Genomic DNA, 25,820 nt, shown 5'->3' with positions numbered 1-25,820 from the left:
TTTAAAGTAAATTTATTTAAAGTAAATTGAGATGTATAATAACTTAAAGATAGAGGAAATACAGTTGCAAGAAAAAGTATGTGAACCCTTTGGAATGATATGGATTTCTGCACAAATTGGTCATAAAAAGTGAACTGATCATCATCTAAGTCACAACAATAGACAATCACAGTCTGCTTAAACTAATAAAACACAAAGAATGAAATGTTGCCATGTTTTTATTGAACACACCATGTAAACATTCACAGTACAGGTGGAAAAAGTATGTTAAGTTCACATGTTTTGTGCAGTACAATATTGTACTGAATAAAGAGATTTTTATGCTTATATTTTATTTAGCCCTTTGAGTTGCCACTCTTGATGTGGGTAAATCCTTGAGGGACTTCTACGGAACGGATATTTCGGTGCTGTCGGCACTCGTTGTCTCCATCCTCTCTTTAGCCCCCCAAGGTATCCTTTTTCTCCTTTTCCTTTTATACTAGTTAATTTAGTTGGGACCATATACCATTTGTATGTTATTTTCCTATACAGTTCTACGTGGGAAGCACAGTGAGATATCTTTGTGAACCAGAAAAACTATTTTTTTATTGATCAATAGAATCATTGTTCTAACGGTTGTTCCACATGAGTATTGTATAGCATGAAGACAAGTGGCATTTAAGGGGTGTTTGCCCATACAAATCTTTTCAATATTAGTGAGTTTAGGATTGGCCATGGGAAAACATTGGACATAAAAAGTGGGAGATTTATAAAAAGTTATACTGTAAGATACAGAGTAGATTAAGGGAAACACTATAGGCACCCAGACTACTTCATCTCGTTAAAGTAGTCTGGGTGCAGTGTCAGTGTCCCACTGAGTCCTGCAATGTAAATCATGCAGGACTAAGACTGTCTCAAGTGGCTGTTAAATCATGCAGGACTGAGACTGTCTCAAGTGTCTGTCTATCGGACAGCCACTAGAGGCAATTTCAGGATTCTAGAGGACTCTAAATCTTTTAAACGATGCTGGATGTCATCATGCTCTGCCGTGAAAACGCGTTAGGAAAGCATTGAGACCTAATCAGCTTGCAGCGCTCACTGCACATTCACATTAAGTTATCCTGTCAGATGACGCCACAGGAGGCTGAGTGCTGACCCAGCCCTGAGGAACATTGGCACTGGATTCGGGTAAGTGATTAAAGGTTTTTTTTTATCCCTTTATGTGCCGCAAAGGGGTGTTACGAGGGTGGAGGGACAAGAGGGCACTATACTCTTAGGAATACAGATTTGTGTTCCTAATACTATAGAACCCCTTTGTTTTTGTTTTTTTATATATATTTATATATATTAATTTTATATTGTGAAAAGTTGCAATTATTAAATTACATCACCAGGTATGTCACATTAAACAACATGAAGTGTACAAAAGGTTATTAGGAATCGGATAATTTTTTGTCATTTTGTCACATATTTGTTTAAGTGGGGCTACATTGAAATTTTGGATAAATAATGGAAGTATTGTTAGTGGAATTGTCTTTGGAAAGAAGATTTGTAAAACGAAACATCCGTCAGTTAAGTTTGATTGTTCGGCATTTTAGCAGATAACCTAAATTTGTATTTTGTAACTTTGTGAGTGCTACCTTCATTCATTCCCCAAAGGAAATAATGGGCTTCCAAAATTAAAATTTTAGGGCGAATTTAGGAATGTCTAAATTGACATTTTCAGAATTTTGGATGAACTGCATTTCAAAAGGGAGCTAATTAAATGTAATTATTCCACTGTGACTGATTAAATCCATGAACTCCAAACAGAAAAAGGCAAACAATGTGGAACGTGAGTTTCAGCTAGCAAAGATCCTCTTTATTGAAGCATTCCACCATAACTTATCTGACGTATTATCTTTTCAAACATACATGATTATCTCATAGACTGATTAAACCCATAGATACATTTGAGGCTACAATATGGAGATTTTTTTCCCCTGCAAATTTGTATTTTTAACCTTCACTTTACTAATTTACTGCAATTTGAAATGTACACAATAAACCTCTTAGGGGTATGGTCACTGAAAACCAAACTGAAAGTAAATTGCAAACCAAACATCAAAATGAATACAAAAATAGGTGATATGGATACATTTTCTAAATCCACTATAAGCAATCTTGACTTTTAATTTTTAATGCAATTTAAATCATTGTTTAGTCAATACGTAATGAATGAATGAATGAATGAACTACTAGACAATAGAAGCAGTTCAACTTCTCATTTAACTTATATTTATTTGTTAGTTGCTTAGGTATTAGGAGCACAAGTAATACAAGTTTGAAATAATCTAACCTGTGTTTTAAGTTATAATGTTCATATAATCTATGAATAACGTGTTTTTTTCATCAAACTGTTTTTTAATTCTAACAGCCTATTGTGGCTCTACATGGAATGTTGGGGAGTGTGTGTGTCATTAGGTGTTTGTCCAACAATGTGATACAATGAGGAATACTTGTCAGAGGAACAGGACTTACAGCTTTCACCATATTTTAGCCAAACTTTATATACAAATATTAGGTCATAGAGTTTGTTAGTAAAAAAAAAAAAAAAAAAAAAAATTAGATCTCTTCTGTTGGTAACTGAAGGTAGAAGGCCTTTGAAAGAAATAAAACATGCAGATATGTTGCTCGAGTCAGCATTTAGCTACTTGTTCTGTTGAAAGTAAAAATGTAAACCCATAAAAGCAATTACGCTAACTCATAGTTATCTCAGCGTAGTCCTCCTTTTGGGAAATCTGTAAATCAAGACAACACTCCTACTGTTAATGGACCAGTAGGACCAATACGTTTTATTTTGACATTTCTTAGTGAAATTTTTGAAAAAATATGTTTTGGTTTTTTTAATCTGCTGCTTCTTTTACACTCTTTTTTTTTTTTAATGTAGACCATTTTCTTGTCAACTTAACGGTTTTATCAATCTTTTTGTTAATTTTTCTGATGCCAGAGTGTTCTGTTTTGCTTCTCATTTTTCCACCATATTAAATTGAGAAGTATTTTCTGAAAGGGACTTTTCAGCCACACCTTAATATGTATTTGAATAGGAATATACAGAATATGCAATATTCTACACTGAAACAAAATGCCATACTTTAGGCTGAGAAAAGTAGACCCTTTTAATACCATTAGACCAGAGAGAGAAACAAACATACAAAGAGAGGGAGTTAGGGAAAGAGATATGAAGAGAATGGGGAGATAGATAGTAAATACACTTAAGCATGCAACATATTTAAACTTTTTTTTCCCCCAAAGTAATTATTTTCCTGTTCTCACACCCTGCATCCACAGCTGTTTCAATCTTCTGACATTATCTAATGTACTGACAGGCAGTTTCCACAGGCAAGTGTTATGTTATGTTTCTAAGGGCTACAGAATTTCTATATGTCGACTCTCAAAAACCTTGTTTTAATGACATCTAATGTCAAAGGTATCCTATAAGACAAGTTAATGCTGGTATAATTCACACTGATTTAACAGCTGTAGGCTTTCTTACAGGAACAATCCAAGCACCATAACTACTACAGTGTTCTGCAGTGCTTTTAAAACCAGAAGTGCCCTGACACTCCTTTATCATAAGTCATCAAACTGTTTTAGAATGCTTTGACTTCTTACCTGGGGTCCACCATACATTGATTACCTCCTCCACTACCACAGTCGCAGAGTCGAAAACCTTCAACCTGAGTTAAACCCTGAAGTGCAAGATTTAGCTTATTGTCTGAGAGTGATCAGTTTGGCCTTTCAACCAATGAGCCAGTGCTGCACAGTGGGGCTTAGTTCAGGAGAGCTATTGGAAGCAGGAGCTTCCAGGTCTCTGGCTGAGGTAGTGGAGGTGGGGAGTGGCACCTGTTAAAAAGTCAAACCATTTTTAAACAATATGACTAAGTAAAAGGATACTATAGACTCCAAAACAACTTCAGCAAAATAAAACAGTGTTGATGTATATATCATGCCCCTGTAGTCTCACTGCTCAATTCCCTACCATTTCGAACTTAAATCACTTTTATACAGCCCCAGTCATACCTCCATATATGTGCCTTGCACGGCTTTCCTAAACACTTCCTGAAAAGGAACCCAGATATTCTAGATGTTTTTTGCGCATTCAATTTAATCTAAAAGTTGTCTTCTGCCCGGTTAATAGCCTTCTGGACTCTACATGAGCCACCTGTGTGGGATTTTAATATCAATTTACAAAGCAGGAGATAACTTCTAAAGCAAGTTAACATATGATGGAAAATGAAACCATTTTTTTTATCAAGCAGGCTGCATCAGTCACAGCCAGGGAAGGTGTGCATAAACAAAACCAAACATGATTTAAATCCTAAATGGCAGGGAATTGAGCAGTGGGCATGATTTATCCTTTATAGTAGATAAAGGATAAAGATGAGATACAGAGAGATGAGAAAGAGATTTACTAATAAGGAATTGGGTCCCTCTGTATTTTATCTGGGGTATAAGAATGCCCAGACATTTTTGACTATTACATGACACTATTTCTATATGTATGGTACAGCCTTGCAGAAATGATGTAGACTGAAATAAACAAATGCACAATGAACATATTTTAAATCTTCTGCCTCCAACATTTGTTTTCGACTGCCAGATCCCTCTATTAAGGCAACTAATCAATGAATGACTAGAAGATACATATTCATATTCAAAATAAATTACACAGATCTCAGGTTCACGAGGCATAGTAAATCAATTTCAACTTAACACAAATATAAACAATATAAATAATGTATTAGTTCAACTCTACTGTCAACAAGCTATGTATGGAATTGTTCATAGATGTAATCAATGTTGAGTTTGGCAGGTGACAGAAATGCAATGCTTTGCATTGCTTATGTGTGCATTGCAATGATCTTTAGGATACAGTAACATGATCTAATTATAGACTGTGCATGTGCATACATTGGCGAGTGGAGGCCAGTAAACATTACTCGGAAGCTGTTTAGCAGATGTTCTAAATATACAAGTCTACTTAGAAGAAAAAGGGGAAGGACAAATCTGTTGATTATGTTACCCCACCCTAAAGACAACATTATTATTATTTTTGTTTTAATTCTTTATTTTTATCGTGCAAGTGTGTACTGTCAAGCTTTATATGCCACAACAGCTCTCTCAAGCATTGCAAGACAAACATAGGATATCAGTAGCATGGCATTAGTAGGAATTGCACATTTTTTGTAGTATAATAACAAACAAATAACAATAGTAGAGTGATAATTGTCAGTAGTTAAGAGAATCTCTATGGCTTAGTACTTAGGCTATCTTAACTGACGTATGTGCCCTGGGCACTGAGTGAGTGAACAAGCATAAGTGTTCAAGTTGAAATGTATTCATAGGTTATGGGAATGCCTCAAGTATAACATTCTATGCATCTTTACATTAGGGTTAATTATGGTAACGCTTTTCATTAGTTGAAGTGGGTGTCTGAGCCCTAAGGTTTGCTAGTGTGGCATTCTAGATTGTGTTCCTCGCTTAGTACAATGTGTAAATCATGCTGTATGAGCTGTAGGTACTGTAGGTAGTGTGTCTGGCTGAGCATAGTTGGAGTCAACGCTAGGGCTAATAATCACTAGCTTAAGTCAATGTCCATGGATGCAGGCTTAGTTACATGAGTCCGCCAGGTTGAGCAGAATTTGAGCAGTTCTCCTGTGGTTCTCGCAGCCCTGTGTTTGCTTGGTACGTGCCGCTTGTGCCCTGGTGGTGCTGTGGAGTCATCCTGCGCTGTTCGTTGGCATATGGCAGTAGTTGTGGTATAATAGGTCTGGGCTGGTAGGGTGGGCCAATTCTAGCTGGATGCAGGGTGGATGGCTTGGTGTTCGGTCCCTCTGGCTTCGCTTGTCGGGGCTGGCAGCTCTAGGGTCTGGTGGCCCCAGTGGGTCTGCTTTATAGGGGTGGTTCAGTGGGGTCCCGTTTTGTGTATACCCCATTTCTCCCTGGTATTTGCCCGCAGCCTGTACCTTGTTCTGCCCAGCATAGTCCGCCAACTTAAACCTGGGGCAGGCTGTCATGGTGGTCTGATGGTCCTCTTCAGTCAGCTCGATCGCACTGGTAGATTGCGCCCATGGTTGGCGTACGGCGGCCATCTTGTGGATTGTCGCCCGATGGATGTTCCTTGCCAGGGCGGTTGTTTATGCCCAGGTTGGTGCGCTGTTAGGTGCCCTTGCAGACCGTGATGACCCCCCCGGTCCAGGGGGGGGGGGGGCGAGACGCCGGCCGGACACCCAGGAGAGCGGCCGTCTCGTCCCGGCTCAAGCTCCAACGAGCTCCGGGCCCCAGTTGGGTTACTGTCAGTGCCAGACCGGGTCCTAGGCGGTATCCCCACTCACCCCAGCGTCTGGGGGTCAGTATGGTCACCGGTGTGGCTTGCTAGTCGCGGTTGACCTCCAATTTGCGCCGGCTTTTGGGCCCTGAAGCGGGAGCTCAGACAGAGCACGTCTGATACTGTCGGCGGTCAGGCCTCACCCCCCCAAGACAACATTATTAATCAAGGCAAAACATGTGATTGCATTTGAATAATTTACTAAATTATTATTGAGTGATGCTCACTAACTTGGTAACTTCAGATTGGAAACTTCAACTTGGCTAATTCTGAATTTGCTGACTTTTAAAAGGAGAAACAATACCAGATTTTGGTACGCAAAAAGCTTGTTGCTTCGTCATGTTAGGATGCTTATAGCATATGGAAATTCTGGCATCTGCAAACTTCAGTTGCCGCATTACTTCTAACATTTGAAGTCATGAAATCAGTGACATAGTTTAGTGACACTCTCAGGCAGAGGTAGGCAACATTTGGCAATCCAGATGTTGTGGACTTTCTCCCCTGATGCTTGGCATTATGTCTATTAGAGCATTATGGTATATGTAGTTCACAAAATCTTGGGTGACTAAGGTTGCCTAACCCCTGCTCAAAGATATACAGCGCAGCCACAGCTCACAAATGCTTACTGTACAGGAACCCTGGGATTTTATACAGTTGTATTCAAAATTATTCAGCCCCCATTGAAAATCAGGTTTATTGTTAACATTTATAGACTTTCAGCAGTTTTCAATGAGCAAAGCAAATAAAAGCAATTGAAATAGCTTAACATAACAAATGCTTCAAGTAGTTTCAAGTGAAAATGCAACTTAAATGGACTTCTTCAGTCTCAAAATTATTTTCTTATTCCCTTATCCCTTACAACAATACACATATGCAAAATAGATGTTGTCTCAAGATACCTGATGAAGGGCTTCATTAGATGCACCAGGTGTGCTTGAGCTGGAAATATCTGAACTGGCTAGGGGTTTGTTGAGTGTCACATTTGAATGCATGTTAAAAATATGGCTAAGTCAAAAGAATGGTCCACAAAGTTAAGAGAAGAGATCATCACGCATCACAAATAGAGAACAGAATACAAAATGATGGAGGTTGAAAATTTTTATTACAATTGTATATTTATTCTCTCTCATTTTATTTTTTTACATGATACAAAACTATTTATGTGCATGTGTTTAAATATATTAACCTCCTTTCTTTTTTAACACAGTACAAACAGGGCCAAGGCTTAACAATGACAAAGTATACAAATACACCTATACAACTGAAGTGTTGATCAATAAACCAAGAGGACTAATTGAAGATAGTGTGGGCTATAAGATTTCCTCAGATGTAGAGGTTAACTTAGTATGGAGGAATCCAAATAATAAAGATGATCAGCTCATCAGAATTGTGGTAAGGTTATAATTCATTATAAATAATATAGAAATGGAATAGATTTTTAATAAGATTCTGCTCTTTATCGACAAACTCTGCTCTACAGAGAAATTCCAAGGGAGGAATTTGCAAAGCCTTGAGCCTAGATTCCTTCAGAGTAAGTTCTAAAGGGTTGAAGTGCACCAGGGCCAGTATCATAGTAAGGGTAAGGGCAGTATGCACTTTGTGTCAGCCAGCAATTGGTGCAACAACACAGTCGGTGAATTGTGGTCTGGGTAATAGACTCCACGTGTCCATCTGCCTGGTCTGTCATTGAAGTTCCCAGCAACATGATTATGTGTGGGGGTATCACATCCTGCTTCTCTGTCTGCTCAATCTGCATAGTGATCAGAGCTCCCTAACAGACTAGGCAGAAAAGCTTGCAAATCATGTGCCATGGTTTCTCTTTGACCATGCTGTATTATTAGTAGGTGGCGGTTATAAGAAATACACACGAAGTAAGGGTGTGTTAGACGATACATTAGGGATTTAGGGGTTAGGGAATGCAAACAGGAGGGTAAGCGATTATGAGAATCCCAAAAGGGGATAACAGGGATGGAAAGCAAGGTCAGAATATACATATGTATGTGAGTGGAGTGACGAGATGCACAAAGGTTGATTGAGTGTCACACAACAAATATTTTTATTTTCTAGAGTACAATAGACAACTGCCCCAGGTATCAAATAATGTAGGTACACCACTGCCCAGTGCTAAGAACTAGCGTTTAAGTGAATAAGCAATGGCTACCATAAGTGTGTTTTTTCTGGTAAAGAAATATTAGTGGCTGGGCTCCGGACAGATTTGCCCTGGGGCAATGACTTGAAAACTGACTTTTTTTATTTTTAATCTGTTTATATTCATGAGTTGGCAGCCTATTATGCTTGTTTATACATTAAATGCAGAACATGTTGCTTTTGAGTAAGCTCTTAATAAGTCACTGTGTTTGCTTTACTTTTCCACTTATCATGCGATCATTGCAGCAAGTCAGTGCCCCAGTAGAAGGTTGCACTGTAAGCCACGCCACCAGAGGGGATCAGAGTAGGATGTACTAAATGCAATGGTACAGAGACCGATTGTAGGCTTTACGTTTGTTCTAATGAAATGTGAGCATGTAAATAGGCATATAAAGAATGTGAACATGTTCAAAGTGATATAAAACAGGTTTGTAAATAAGGTGGAATAATGGATATACAGTGAATTAGAGGGACAAGGATGAAGATGGGTTGAGAGGAGATCAGTAACTGTGCAGTAGATTGCTGATAACAGATATCAAAGAAAAAGAGACTGACACACATACATAATGTCATGCCTTAACTATAATATCCCCTTACTTCCTGGTTCCACGGAGCTTAGCCACACCCCTTCATGACCCGGTCTCCCTATTTAATCTGACCGCACCAGCTGATCGAGGCTGGATTAATGAACTACGTTCTGTACTCACGAACCGGCTGCAACTTAGTTGTGAAAACCTGCTGTTACCGGACCGGAATAGAAGACTTCAAGTTCCCTTCGCCTCTCCTCATCCACGGCTAAAGCTGAACTCTATCCATGCAGGATAATCTGCCTCTGAGGAATCTCGGGAACCAGTGTTCTATAAGCCGGAAGCTAAGTAAAACTTCTCTGATAAACGTTGCATCTAAAGCTGTTATTTCCTGTCTCCAAAGTCCTTCGTTAAAGCCAACCGTTACAGCTAACTTCAACACATACTTGTCTCAGTTAGCTGCATCTATCTTTCTTCAGTTAAAGTCTATGGAACAGCTATTGTAACTTCTTATCATCTAATTAATTAATACTACTAAAGGACTCTTGCTGCTTCAGTTCCGTTTACTCCTTAAAGCTACAGTGCATATAACTGTGGACTTCATTTATCGTTTAATACTTAATGCTACAGTACCTGTATATTGGAATTAAAGTCAATACCAATTACTCCTAATAAATATTCGAACTATAAGAAATCTGCAGTTGTGTTCCTTCATATGAAATGTTTAAACGTGACAGATTTCATACCAGCAGTAAAATGACTCCATTTCTATCCAATTATGGATTTCATCCTTCCTCATTTCCTGCTCAGACAAGTTCTTCATCTAATCTCTCCGATTCGAATCAAATCTCTCATATGTCCTCTTTATTCAAAAAATTGCATGACAATCTTGAATTGGCCTCCTCCACTCAAAAGAAGTTTTTTGATACAAAACGACAACCTTCACCTTCTTATCAAATCGGTGATCTTGTCTGGCTTTCCTCAAAGAACATTTCTACAAACCGTCCATCAAAGAAGTTAAGTTCTCTTTTCCTTGGTCCTTTTCCAATACTATCGATTATCAACCGTAATGTTGTTAAATTGAAACTTCCACCTACTTTAAAGCTACATCCTGTTTTTCATGTGTCATTGCTGAAGCCTCATCATCCTGACCCTTTCCAAAGGAATGTCACTACTTCTCCTGACCCTATACTGGTCCAGGGTGAAGAAGAATACGAGATTCAAAGTATACTGGATTCAAGGTTCCATCGTGGCTCCTTACAATATCTCATCAGATGGAAAGGATATGGAGTTGATGAAGATACATGGGAAAACTCCTCTGACGTTCATGCTGACAAATTAGTTTCCCAGTTTCACAAACGCTACCCTTCTAAACCAAGTCAATAGCACCCAGAGGTTGCTCATTAAGGAGGGGATACTGTCATGCCTTAACTATAATATCCCCTTACTTCCTGGTTCCACGGAGCTTAGCCACACCCCTTCATGACCCGGTCTCCCTATTTAATCTGACCGCACCAGCTGATCGAGGCTGGATTAATGAACTACGTTCTGTACTCACGAACCGGCTGCAACTTAGTTGTGAAAACCTGCTGTTACCGGACCGGAATAGAAGACTTCAAGTTCCCTTCGCCTCTCCTCATCCACGGCTAAAGCTGAACTCTATCCATGCAGGATAATCTGCCTCTGAGGAATCTCGGGAACCAGTGTTCTATAAGCCGGAAGCTAAGTAAAACTTCTCTGATAAACGTTGCATCTAAAGCTGTTATTTCCTGTCTCCAAAGTCCTTCGTTAAAGCCAACCGTTACAGCTAACTTCAACACATACTTGTCTCAGTTAGCTGCATCTATCTTTCTTCAGTTAAAGTCTATGGAACAGCTATTGTAACTTCTTATCATCTAATTAATTAATACTACTAAAGGACTCTTGCTGCTTCAGTTCCGTTTACTCCTTAAAGCTACAGTGCATATAACTGTGGACTTCATTTATCGTTTAATACTTAATGCTACAGTACCTGTATATTGGAATTAAAGTCAATACCAATTACTCCTAATAAATATTCGAACTATAAGAAATCTGCAGTTGTGTTCCTTCATATGAAATGTTTAAACGTGACAGATTTCATACCAGCAGTAAAATGACTCCATTTCTATCCAATTATGGATTTCATCCTTCCTCATTTCCTGCTCAGACAAGTTCTTCATCTAATCTCTCCGATTCGAATCAAATCTCTCATATGTCCTCTTTATTCAAAAAATTGCATGACAATCTTGAATTGGCCTCCTCCACTCAAAAGAAGTTTTTTGATACAAAACGACAACCTTCACCTTCTTATCAAATCGGTGATCTTGTCTGGCTTTCCTCAAAGAACATTTCTACAAACCGTCCATCAAAGAAGTTAAGTTCTCTTTTCCTTGGTCCTTTTCCAATACTATCGATTATCAACCGTAATGTTGTTAAATTGAAACTTCCACCTACTTTAAAGCTACATCCTGTTTTTCATGTGTCATTGCTGAAGCCTCATCATCCTGACCCTTTCCAAAGGAATGTCACTACTTCTCCTGACCCTATACTGGTCCAGGGTGAAGAAGAATACGAGATTCAAAGTATACTGGATTCAAGGTTCCATCGTGGCTCCTTACAATATCTCATCAGATGGAAAGGATATGGAGTTGATGAAGATACATGGGAAAACTCCTCTGACGTTCATGCTGACAAATTAGTTTCCCAGTTTCACAAACGCTACCCTTCTAAACCAAGTCAATAGCACCCAGAGGTTGCTCATTAAGGAGGGGATACTGTCATGCCTTAACTATAATATCCCCTTACTTCCTGGTTCCACGGAGCTTAGCCACACCCCTTCATGACCCGGTCTCCCTATTTAATCTGACCGCACCAGCTGATCGAGGCTGGATTAATGAACTACGTTCTGTACTCACGAACCGGCTGCAACTTAGTTGTGAAAACCTGCTGTTACCGGACCGGAATAGAAGACTTCAAGTTCCCTTCGCCTCTCCTCATCCACGGCTAAAGCTGAACTCTATCCATGCAGGATAATCTGCCTCTGAGGAATCTCGGGAACCAGTGTTCTATAAGCCGGAAGCTAAGTAAAACTTCTCTGATAAACGTTGCATCTAAAGCTGTTATTTCCTGTCTCCAAAGTCCTTCGTTAAAGCCAACCGTTACAGCTAACTTCAACACATACTTGTCTCAGTTAGCTGCATCTATCTTTCTTCAGTTAAAGTCTATGGAACAGCTATTGTAACTTCTTATCATCTAATTAATTAATACTACTAAAGGACTCTTGCTGCTTCAGTTCCGTTTACTCCTTAAAGCTACAGTGCATATAACTGTGGACTTCATTTATCGTTTAATACTTAATGCTACAGTACCTGTATATTGGAATTAAAGTCAATACCAATTACTCCTAATAAATATTCGAACTATAAGAAATCTGCAGTTGTGTTCCTTCATATGAAATGTTTAAACGTGACACATAAAAAACAGGCATGCAAATGCATTGCACAAATACAGTCCCAAACTGTAACTTACATTAAAGGGTTAAAACTACAGGTCCATTGCATCCAGACCCAATAAGAGACATTCAATACACTACATTTTTTAGTATCATTAACCCATCTGACTAGTAATTGAAATCTCCCCCTCCGCTTCATAGTTTGTTTTGTGGACCACCTATATTTGTATAAAAAAACACATACTTGAAAAGAAATCCAAATTAAGGAGAAAAACTAATTTCTGACAGGGCTCTATTATAACCATTTGAATCTCTTGAAATTATCTGAAATTACCCCACATCACCATCAACACACACACACACACAATCAAATTTTGAACAAAACTTATTTGTTGCATTCTGACACTCCAATAAACTCTCCCTTATGTGCTGTGCTTTCTTAAATTGTCTTCACTTCATTAGTATTGAAAATAATCATATTTGTGAAACCACTTTTCCAGCATGATTACATTTATCCTTTGTTTTCAGATGAAAAATATTAAAGTTGATGGTGTAAGTGACCGACCTCAAGACAAAAATATATTCACTGGAACCACTGCAGCTAAAATATTTGGGGAAAACTATATGACCGCCCTGCAAAGGCCACTCCTCCTGCAATGGAGTCTTGGCAAGGTAAAAAGAAATGCTATTAGTAAAATCATAATATTTACATACATAAATTGAAAAAAGACTTGCATTCATCAAGTTCAGCCTTTTTCACATCTGGTTTTTTAGTTGACCCAAAAGAAGGCAAAACACCCAATTTGAAGCGCTCTACAATTTTGCAACATCCCAGATCTCTCCTTGGATCCTGAAACTATTACACTATTACACAATATATATATTCCTCAATAGTTTGTTTTTGCAATAATTCATCCAAAAACATGTACAGACTCTGATAATACCACCGCTTCAGGCAGTAATTCCACATTGTTATTGTTTTCACTGTAAAGAACCCTTTCCTTAGACTAAATCTGCTGTTGTCTAGTCTAAAGGGTGACCTTGTTTACGATGTATAGTCCTGTTTATGAATAGATTTCCACACAGTGGTTTGTATTGGCCCCCAATATATTTGAATAATGTAATAATATCCCCACTGAGGCACAATTTTTCTTAAATAAACAGTGTCAAATGGTTGGATAATGTGAAACTCAAATAAGCATTAAATCCCTGAGGTAAAATGGAAGCAGAGAGGGTCCAAGGTAAACAAATTCAAAAATGAAAGGCAAGTAGCAAGGTCAGACAGTCAAAGCGTCAACTATTCAAATATCCAGGCTGCTAGGTTCTGCAATGTAGAGACAGGGGGTCAGATACCAAGATACCAGGAAATCAGGAACAGTATTGTAGTTAAGTGTCCACAGCAAATAGCACAGAACAACTGAGCAATTAAAGCTCAGCTGTTCTAGGTTTAATTTGGTTGCCTTAACACAGCCAACACACTCTCTGCTTAGCCCATGTACTACCCTCTGTTCCTTTATCATATTAAAAGTTTGGAGTTGCTATGGGAACTTGGTAAACTTAGCTGGATCACTGGGCAGTCCTACGGCTCACTCTGAGCACACACATCTCCCTGGTGTCTTGGTTGCCCAGGAGACATGATGTGGCTGGCATCAACAGCTGCAGCCCACCATGGGAAGTCCCATGGAGACTTGTCTGGGCAGCCTCAGGCATTAGACATGAGACATGTTAGTGACGAATGAGCAGAGGTGCAACCCACAGTTGATCACCTCCCCTCCTTCATTCTTGTTGACATCTCCATTGCCCCACTAAAATCTTCCATTCCACTTATTACTTTTGTAGCCCACCTCTGTGCTTTTTCTAATGTATCTAATAATATCCTTCTTTAGAACAGGTGCCTAAAATTGCATTATATATTCAAGGTATGGACTTACCATTGATTTATAAAAAGGCATATTTATATTTTTACGCTGAGAATGAATCCCCATTTTTATCCATGGCAATACCTCACTGGCCTTAGCAACTTCTAATTAACTTTGGAGGTGGTTGCCTAGTTTTTGTCTATAACTATTCCCATATCCTTCTCATGTATTGTATTCCCTCATCACTAACATTTAAAGGACCACTCTAGTGCCAGGAAAACATACTCGTTTTCCTGGCACTAGAGTGCCCTGAGGGTGCCCCCACCCTCAGGGACCCCCTCCCGCCCGGCTCTGGAAAGGGGAAAGGGGTAAAAACTTACCTTTTTCCAGCGGTGGGCGGAGAGCTCTCCTCCTCCGATCCTCCTCTTCTCCTCCCCGTCGGCTGAATGCGCACTCGCGGCAAGAGCTGCGCGCGCATTCAGCCGGTCACATAGGAAAGCATTCATAATGCTTTCCTATGGACGCTTGCGTGCTCTCACTGTGATTTTCACAGTGAGAATCACGCAAGCGCCTCTAGCGGCTGTCAATGAGACAGCCACGAGAGGAAATAGGGGAAGGCTTAACCCATTCACAAACATAGCAGTTTCTCTGAAACTGCTATGTTTATGAAAAAATGGGTTAACCCTAGAAGGACCTGGCACCCAGACCACTTCATTAAACTGAAGTGGTCTGGGTGCCTAGAGTGGTCCTTTAACGTTACATTTCATATGCCATATGCATGCCTAGTCCCCTAATCTATCAAGTCCCTCTGCAGGGAAGTGATAAACTGTTCACATTGTATTACCTTACCTACCTTACACTTCCATTTTTATTTATTTATAATTAAAATTCCAATTTTAAAGCAGGTCTATAACCTGACTAAACTAAAGTATTCCTTCCCCTCTACAATCTTGTGTACAGACAGGTAGCATAAGCTTTTACCTCTGTGTTTACATGAGGTTCATTTAGTTTAGAACTTTACAATTAATTATCCAGGATCCTGTGTCCATACTGCTTACAACATGACATGACATGGCTATAATGCCACAAACAAGAAATGGAGTTGCCCGTGAAAAGAATGCAGATTTTTAATAAATGTCTGCTATAAATTCAATATTAGCTTTGTTATATAGTTACAACAAACTAGGAAAAAATCCTTCGTGACCCTAAGCATGGCAGTCAGATCTCTACTTGGATAAAGAAGCAATTACCCAACAAACTCAAAATGGTATCCATTAATATTACATTTTTTTGCAAGTATTCATCCAGTTTCTGTTTAAACATCTGTACAAACTCTGATACAACCACCTCTTCCAGCAGAGGATTCTACATTCTTATTGTTCTTCCTTTAACCCCTTAAGGACACAGGACATGTGTGACATGTCATGATTCCCTTTTATTCCAGAAGTTTGGTCCTTAAGGGGTTAAAAGAACCTTTCCTTTGCCGTAGACAAAGTCTAAATGCGTGACCTAAATGCGTGATTTAGTATAGTCCTGTTTATGAATAGATTTTCAGACAATGGTTTGTTTTTGCACCGAATATATTTGTATAATGCCTGGTGTTTTTCTAAAGTAAACAGATTTACATTTGTTAACCTTTCTTTATAAATGATATGTTTTATTCCTTTTTTTAGTTTTGTAGACTGTCTCTGCACTTTTTCTAGTGCCAAAATATCCTTCTTTAGAACATGTGCCCAAAATTGCATGGCATATACACCAGGCATTATACATTGATTTATAATGGGACAACATTATATTCTCCCGAGAATGAATGTCCCTTTTTACACAGGACAATACCGTACTGGACTTAGCAACTGCTGATTGACATTTCACATTGTCATTATTATTATTGCCTAGTTTGTTGGCTATAACAATTCCCAAATCCTTGTGTATTGTTTTTACAAATTCAGCACTATTTTGGGTGCAAGTTTCTCCTTAAGTACTTATGGATGAATACCATCAGACCTCTGACATTTGTTTAGTTGCTGCAACACTTAGTCTTGAGTCATCCACTGTGCAGTTCTGACCCAGGAATTGCCTGTAGTAGCCATCTGAGGAGTGGCCACTGGAGGTGTCCCTACGCCATAATGTAAACACTGCTTTTTCTCTGAAAAGACTGTGTTTACTGCAAAAAGCCTGCAGGAACTGACTATATGCATCAGAACAATTACATTAAGCAGTAGTTGTGCTGGTGACTATAGTTTCCCTTAAATATTTGCTAAAAAAAAAAAAAAAAAATATCAGGTTATAAACCAGAAATATTGATCTGAAAGGAAAAGCATCCATTTAACTTTCTAGACTATGTCTAAAGTATTTTATCTGCTGTCATGGGATTGATGTACTTAAAGGACTTTGTATTTACCTGTCATGTCTAAACAACTTCATCCATATCTAAACTGTACTTTGTAACACTGACACAAAGCCAATGATAAATGACCATATACACAAAATGTGTCATGGAAGCTGATATTTATCATAGGTCAATATTAATTTTCTTCATCATTGTGTTTTTAAAAAATAAAAACCAAATCTGTTAATTTTAGGTAAAAGAGCATTGATTTCCACTGCTACACTAAAAGGTGATATAATCCCTGGGAGATAAGCAAAATACATACATCTGGGATACACAGGGTAAAGAAAAATTATCTGCATCTAGTTTATTGTTTTATAATCTTGATGTACAAATCACACAGCAAGGTTCTGTAAGACACTTACTAATAGAAGTACTGTGTGATGCTGCAAGCCTGATCATTTAAATTAAACATAAAATAATAATAAACAAGTGGGTTATTGTATTGTTTTCGTGGAATGCAGGAAATATATTATTGACCCTAAGATAAATTTTCCTGGCCCTACACTACATCCCTTCCAGGTCTCAGCTAGATATAAAGGACATAAAATGACCAGAGGCTACCAGTGCACACTAAATATCCTTAGACAAAAGGATTTAATATCTCTCTAATTGCAGTAGGAGATTTTGAAAGACATTTAACAACACATAGCACACAAGGACGCTATGCAATGTTGGAGTATGTAAATAGTGATTTGTAGCAAGGGTCTGTGTTGACATATTTTGTTTGCCCTGATCCAGTCATCACCCTGTCAATAAAATGTTCTCTGTCACGTATGTGTCTGCAATACTTTGAACAGTTTCATGAAAATATATGTGAGCAGATAAATTCCATGAGTGAGAGAAAGGGCTGGATTTCACATTAGCATATCTACCAACTCTGGGAGATATGCAATCAGATTGGTTGGCACGACTTCAAGGGCATCAGATAGCAGGACTTAGGGGGCATTACCACTGACACAACTGGTGTGATTAGTGATGTCCATAATAAGGGGACCCAGCCTGGGATGTGAACATGCCCATCCACTGAAGGGGCATATCAGCCCACCGTCAAACGCGTCAGGTTAAATGACTGCCTCTCTGGCCAGCCCCCAATATACAGGGCCATACACAAAGTGCTGCTGAAACACTCTCTGCATAGTCCTACTGCCCGCTGCACAACACAAGCATGTGTAATGATAAGCTGGCGCTGTGCTGTCTGGAGACAGTGCTCTGGTGTCTGGATTTGTTCTACCAAAAGCGGGGCAGCAAAGAGTCCTGCACTAGGCAGAGAAGGTACCTGTTTACAAGGTGCCTATTTACATCATTTATAATGTGTCTTTTTAGGGCCTTGGCCAGTGTGCTCAGTAGTTCATGCTTAAAAGCAGAGCTGCATAATAGTTATTCAGGGTGTAAAACGCATTGTTGTCCCCAGCTCATCCAGTGTCTTTGTGTGCGGTTGGACAGGAAGTGGAAGGGATCACTTCTAATATACCCACTAATAACCTCTCATACAGGAAAGGTCTTGAATGAGGAGTAGTGACAGCATTGAATAATGCAGAGTTGATATCAAAGGTCAGCAATGAGTGATGCACAATGTTTAACAGCTAGTGTAGCTCGTCAATCAATCAAAGGAAACAGCAGACAGGACGATGAGTACATCGCAAATAACCTTTCAAATCCAAGACTCCTTGTCCCTAACTAAATTTAACCCCTCCAAAAACATAAACAAAACCTTTCCCCTGTCCCAAACACAAGCACTCAAAGCCTAAATCTTATAAATGTTCTTTTACCTTAATCCCTAGGCTTAAATCCTCTCAAAAACCAAACACCCTGTGCACCCCAAAACTAATTGTAACCCAATATAACTGTAAACGTAATACACCCAAACACCCCCTGTACCCAAATACTTAATTTTAACCCCACTCTTCTCTAAATACCCCTTATACCATAACTATAACCCCTCTCAATTTTATTAATGTAATCTAACCCTGACTTTCACCCTTCTCTGATCTTAAAACCTTCTTTACCCTAAGTATGTCTCACATTATCTTTAACCCTGCATGCATTTACACAGTTGAATATACGTAATCACTATACTCACAGATTCAAACACAATATATTTCAAGAAAAAATATGTGCATACTTACACATATAGGTGTAAAATGTAAGTACTGTATATGGTTTTCAGATATTTAATGCCTGCACTGCCTTGTCATTAAACTCACACAAATCTGGCCTGATGAGAGAATCATAAAAATGTTTACTGTACACTTCTGTATCATTGTCACGTCTCACTAGACAGAAACAGACAATGATGATTGGCTTGTTTCCCACCCAGCTAAGGTGCCTTTTGCTACTGTTAGCAAGTAGCAACTATTTATCGACTCCGGCATGTCACTAGCAGTGACAGGTAGTTAGCGGAAGTTGCTCTTTATAACCAGGCACTAAGTACCAGATAAAGGCTCCCGTTATTCTCCACGGTAGCTGCTAAACTCTACTTAGAGACACGCATAGCCTGTAAGGACTATTTACCACTTAGAGGCAAATAGTTAGATCAGAATTAAGCAGAGATGGAAATTTGCAGATTATGACTTCACCGATTGTACTTGTTTCACTGCTTTGTGCGTTTTTTTAGTACAATTTCTCTGGTCGAGAAATTCCCCTTTGCTTTAGCTAACATATATCATGTATTATAATCATAAAGATAATCAAGATGATGTGTATTTAGCAAGTTTCAAAGTACTTGTCACACTCAGGATTGCAAGAACATTGAGATTTGTCAGTGAGTAAAATAGCTTAATCTATGTCAGTAGAAAGTATGTTGAAACATGTTTTCCAATATTTACATTCCCACTAGACAATGAGAATAAAGTTTTTAACTAGCAATACCGAGACACACATTGTGTCTTTGCATATCCATTATCTATATCCATTATCTGTCTTTCTATCTCTCTATTTATCTAACCTCTCTAATTTTGGGTTAATTTCTAACCATTTTATGGTACCTCCGTCAGCTTTATTTTGCCCACAGAGGAGATCTACAGGCAACATTACATTTCCCAACCATTGTTATAGTGGCATTCTACGTTTCTTATACAGCAGTGTTAACGAACATGCAATCAAGTCTCATTAACCTGCAGGGCATTCATATTTTGGGGCTCATGCACTCATATTTTGGGGCTCGTTGGTTTTAATTGGTTATTGGATTTAATTAAAATCATCAAAAACTACAATAACAAAATCTCCTAACGCTAGATTGGTCTTGGCATGCATTTCAACCAGGTCTAACAGGCTGCCTGACATATCTCATGTTTGTAACAGTGTGTAATATTTAATATTCAAGAATTTTCTATCAGTTATGCCTTCCTCTTGCTTCTTGTAACTTTTCTAATGGAGAAGACTGTCCCACTGAATCAATGCTTTCCTTTGGGGAAGGCCTAATGCGTTAGGTTCCATCCTAAAAAAAGGTGGAGAGCAATCCAGCACCGAGGAACCTTGGTGCTGGAATCATTTAAGTGAAACATTTTTATATTTTTTTTACAGTTTATTTATCCCATGCATTCCTAATGATACCGGAGAAACTGACGGAAGCCAAGCACAGAGAGATGGACACAGGTTTCTTCAGGAAGGAAGAGATTCTTTATTGGATCACCGATCGGGACTCAGAGGGACTAATGTCACCAAAATACAGCAAGTTCTGAGCCCCGGACAATAGTGCAGGCTCCTTATATAGGCACATAACTCCTCCCATATTAAGCTCCACCCGCACATTCTCTTGACCAATCAATACAAATAAGAATTAACTTCCTGCTTGACCGCATGGCCTGTCCAGCACAATGGAGGAGGGGAATACTACATCCTGTATTCTTGCACATGCTCCGTACACTACTGATCGTATCTTGCCTCGTGCAACCAACTGATCGATACGTCAGCATATGCACGTACACATGCCACGTGGTAATCTCGGCCTACTAAATTTATTTTTACCGAGATTCCACCACATTCCCCCCCTTTGATGCCTCTTGATATTTCACAATTACTTGAGGCATCACTTAACCTTAGTTTGCATACACCGCAAGTTACCTTGAACCAGACCAGACTTATCTTATGATGTGAATCTTCAACACTCATCTTCCTGCATTGGTTCTCCCTGATCTAGAGCCTTATATTTATAAATTGCCATTATCTGTGCAGCAGCCTTCCTCTCTGCTATATTTTCTATCAGGCTTTGCACAGACCTAACTACTAAGGGTATAAGACACGGCAGGAGTAGACACAACATTAAAATCAGTAGGACTCCACCTACCACTGCCTTAAGCCCTCCAAACCACTCATACCAGCTACCAAACCAACTACTTGGATTATACCCTTTCCATACCTGAGTAGGCACGTGCGCTAGTTTAACCATATGGCTAGTAAGCTCAGCTATTGCTTGCCCTTCGTCATCTATTTGAAGACAGCAATTGCTCAGGTTAAACTTCCCACATACACCTCCCTCTACTGCCAAAAGGTAATCCAAGGCTAATCTATTTTGGTATACTGCTGTCCTCATCCTGGTATTATGCTTCGCTAGAAGATTGAGCGCTTGTGATGTCTCGTTGGTAATGATCTCAACCACCGCCTGTAATCGTATAATACGGTTGAGCATATAAATTGGGGTTCTATAACCAAAGGTACCATCTTCTGCCCACGTGGCTGGCCCATAGTAATCTATAATACGCTGGGGAGGCCATTCATTATCTTCCCAGGCGCGTATCTCTATGGGTCCAATTTTCTTCCTATGATTCACATCATACACTTTAACACCTAAAGTCTCACCTGTTTCAATAGGTAACAAGAAGAAGGATGGTTTGAGCATACCCAACACACATGCCCCTTCCCAGTCCTGTGGCAACTCCGAATAGGCTTTCTTACCACAGATCCAGTACAAATTTGCTGGGGCTCTCCAGTTAGATGTGATGGATAGGTCAAACCACACATCCTTTAAATTGGCGTATCTAGCAAACGGGTTAGATGGTTCTGAGACATTTGAAGCCGACCACCAAGTTGTATTCTTTGTATCATCATCATAAGCTTTTTGCCCTAGACAAGTTAATTCTCCTACAGAAGTATTATACATCATTCCTTTCCTTGCTATGCAAACATAACCTATGATGGAGGTCTTTAATCTCCACTCAGATTTACCTCTAACACTCATATGATAATCGGCTTGTGTAGATATTAATTGGTCAACTGCCTCAGAACCGGACATTACCTCCTTTGCTTCCCAAGGCCATTGGTCTCCCATGTTAGTACCTCCACACACATAGCAGTTGGTAACATTAAGACTACCGGCAATACTTTCAGCTAAATCAATAAACAGGTTTTTAGCATTATGGGGGATCTTAATATCTATGCTCATCTCTTCATAAAAGGAATGGTATACTTGATGAGTCTGGGAGGATACCGTATCAGTCTCTATCCCTATAAACAATACTGTCCCAGGATCTAAACCCGTCCCATATATTTGAAACCCAAATAAATTACCATATTTATCTAAGAACTTGTCGGGGTTATTTATAAGTATATGGACTGGATTGCATTCCATAGACTTACAATATGGGCTGGTAGGCAACTTAGTCACAATCATGTCCTTGTCTACTGTCTGTCCCCAAGTTGCCCACCCCACACAAGACCAATATGGGCAAAAGTTATAATCTCTATTTGGGCATCTAGGACTCACATATTTATTTTTACTACTGGGACAAATATATTTATCGTTAGACCCATACGTCCTCTCCCATCTAAGATCCCCACATACATTCCACGGCTTTCTACCACTTGATATCGCCTTACACGCATCAAATAGCAGAACACCCGAAGAATGTACGGATTCTAACACCGTCTTATTAATTAGGGTCCCCTGAGGATCTCCATTCCTGAGAGTCAACCAAATTGTACGAGGTTGATACTCCGGACTGAAGCACTTAGGTTCTCCTACTCCTAAATGGCACACACTATATTCTATATTTAGGTATCTACATCTTGATACATCTCCTTTACACTCGTATTGTGAATGCCAAATTAGGGTTTGGGAAATATGGTTACCTGTTCTTGTAGTCTTAATGCATACCTCACAGCTAGGAGTGTCGGTACCTCTACCTTCCTGAATATAAAAATGCACATAAATAAACATTATCATAAACACATCTTTCGTCGTCATCCTCAGTCTTCGTCCGTGCGAAGGCACCTCAGCTTCCAGGATGTAAGGGCTGCAGGGAATGGAGTTCTGCTCGTCTTCACAGGAGTCCCTTCGAGACTTTTCCTGGCTTATATACTATACGTCGGTGAGCGGACAGGCTTTATTATGGCCCTCTCACTCACTTACCAAATCTCTGAAACAATAAAATTTTGTAATCCACAAAGTTCCTCGTCACTCCGACTGAGTCGTGCGCTTCAACCGGATCTTGCAAGGATTCTCTGGATCTGCTGTAACTTGCCAAGAATCGACTGCTGCTGGTTTAACCCTGGAGTGATGTATCCACGGAGTCACTTCGGCTACTTTTATCGCTGTAGGGGTAGACAAAAGAACAACATAAGGACCTCTCCACTTGGGCCCTAACGGTACATTATTCCACTCTTTAATCCACACTTGGTCTCCTGGGTGGTAACTATGAACTGGGGGATAAATATTCACAGGTAATCTATCTTGTACCCATTTCTGTACCTCCTCCATAGTCTTACCCAACTCTACAACCTGCTGCCGGGTAATTCCTTCTCCCAACTGACTCAAATCCCCCCTTAAGTTACCAAGTACGGGAGGTGGTCGCCCATACATGATTTCAAAAGGAGAGAGGCCCATCCTTCTGGTAGGTGTACTGCGGATTCGCAATAGAGCTATGGGTAAGAGAACGTTCCACTTAAGTTGGGTTTCCTGACACATTTTAGCCAACTGATTCTTAATAGTTCTATTCATTCTCTCTACCTTACCAGAACTCTGGGGTCTATATGCCGTATGAAGCCTCCACTTTATACCAAGCATATGAGTCAGTTGTTGTAGGCACTGATGAACAAAAGCTGGACCATTGTCCGATCCTATAGAGCAGGGTAGTCCATATCGGGGTATTATTTCTCGTAACAGGAATCTCACAACTTCTCCTGCTTTCTCTGTACGAGTAGGACATGCTTCTACCCAGCCTGAATAGGTGCACACAATTACCAGCAGGTAGCGATGTCCACCCGATTTAGGCATTACTGTATAGTCAATTTGTAAATCGGACATGGGGAGTCCCCCCATAAACTGGACTCCTGGTGGCTTTACTGGTCCTTGCCTTGCATTATTTTTAGCACACGTTACACATCTTCGTACAATGGCCTGAGTCAAGTTGGACAATCTTGGTATGTAGAAATGTTTTCTGAGAGATTCTTCTGTGCTGTCTCTCCCAGAATGTGTCCCGTTGTGATAGTTTTGGACAATTTCTACCGCTAGTGATGCTGGAATGACTATTCTTCCATCTTCTAACTGATACCATTTGTTCTCCAAATACTTTCCAGGTTCAGTCTTTAACCACTCCTCTTCTTGAGCTGTATAAACTGGAGTCCATTGAGACAGTGGAGTTGGTATAAGAGCAGCTATATGCCCCACATACTCCTGTCTTCCCGATTCAGCGGCACGCTTAGCTGCACTATCTGCCATCCGATTTCCTTTGGTTACATCACCATCTCCTCTCAGATGCGCTCGACAATGTATGATACCGACTTCTTTCGGCTCCCACACTGCTTCCAATAGTTGTAGGATTTCAGCTGCGTACTTGATTTCTTTGCCTTCTGAATTCAATAGTCCTCTTTCTTTATACAAAGCTCCGTGGGCATGAGTGGTTAAAAACGCATACTTGGAGTCCGTGTAGATGTTCACTCTTAAACCTTCAGCCAATTGTAACGCTCGTGTCAGTGCTATCAATTCTGCCTTTTATGCTGATGTTCCTTTCGCCAGTGGCCGAGCTTCTATCACCTTGTCTATTGTTGTTACTGCATATCCTGCATAGCGGATCCCTTCTTTCACATAACTACTGCCGTCGGTGTAATATTGAACATCGGGGTTCTGGATGGGAAAATCACGAAGATCGGGTCTACTTGAAAATACTTCATCCATTACTTCCAAACAATCATGTTGACTTTCAGTAGGTTGTGGCAAAAGGGTAGCTGGATTTAAGGTGTTTACAGTCTCTAAATGCACTCTTTCACACAACATTGCTTGATACTTGGTCATACGGCTATTACTAAACCAATGATTTCCTTTGTAATCCAACAACGTCTGTACTGCATGTGGGACTCGTACATAAAGTTCTTGACCCAGAGTGAGTTTATCAGCTTCAGCTACTAGCAGGGCGGCTGCAGCTACGGCTCTTAGACAAGGTGGAAGTCCGCTGGCCACTGCATCCAGTTGCTTAGACATATAGGTAACAGGTCTTTGCCATGATCCCAAGTACTGTGTCAATACTCCCACAGCCATTCTTCTTTGCTCATGTACATACAGGTAGAATGGTCGTGTGTGATCAGGTAGACCTAATGCTGGGGCACTCATCAAAGCCTTTTTCACATCTTCAAATGCCGTTTGCTGTTCTTGAGTCCATAAGAAGGGGTCGTGCTCTGTACCTTTGATAGCTGCATACAGAGGTTTTGCCAGTATCGCGTAGCTGGGAATCCATATCCTACAGAAGCCTGCTGCCCCCAAGAATTCTCGCACTTGTCTTCTATTCTTGGATATCGGTATTTGGCACACAGCTTCTTTTCTCTCTGGCCCCATAATTCTTTGACCTTCAGAGATATGGAATCCCAGATATTTGACAGTTGGCAAACACAACTGAGCCTTCTTTCTAGACACCTTGTATCCTGCCTTCCAGAGAATGTGTAGTAGATCGTGCGTTGCTTGCTGACATATTTCCTTTGTAACTGCTGCTATCAACAAGTCATCTACATATTGTAACAATACACACTCTCCTGGGATGGACTCGAAATCCAATAAATCCTGACTTAGAGCTGAACCAAATAGGGTAGGTGAATTTTTAAACCCTTGGGGCAGTCTTGTCCAGGTCATTTGGCGTTTTGAGCCCGT

At 39.8% G+C, this 25,820-nt stretch overlaps 2 protein-coding genes across 2 annotated transcripts in view; one reads left to right on the top strand and one right to left on the bottom strand.

The window, feature by feature from the left end:
- The window catches only part of MTTP (microsomal triglyceride transfer protein), a 113,951-nt gene that overhangs the window by 21,202 nt on the left and 66,929 nt on the right, over positions 1–25,820 (top strand). The window contains exons 2-3 of the mRNA XM_063458586.1: positions 7,557–7,741; positions 13,025–13,168. Coding sequence (XP_063314656.1) covers positions 7,557–7,741; positions 13,025–13,168 — 329 coding nt within the window. The remainder of the gene's footprint in view (positions 1–7,556; positions 7,742–13,024; positions 13,169–25,820) is intronic.
- Positions 1–25,820, bottom strand: part of TRMT10A (tRNA methyltransferase 10A) — a 158,528-nt gene that overhangs the window by 78,792 nt on the left and 53,916 nt on the right. The gene's annotated exons all lie outside the window — the stretch shown is intronic.

Source organism: Pelobates fuscus, chromosome 6, assembly GCF_036172605.1.
Source record: "Pelobates fuscus isolate aPelFus1 chromosome 6, aPelFus1.pri, whole genome shotgun sequence".
Classification (NCBI taxonomy): Eukaryota; Metazoa; Chordata; class Amphibia; order Anura; family Pelobatidae; genus Pelobates; species Pelobates fuscus.
This window is presented reverse-complemented; position numbering and strand designations above follow the sequence as displayed.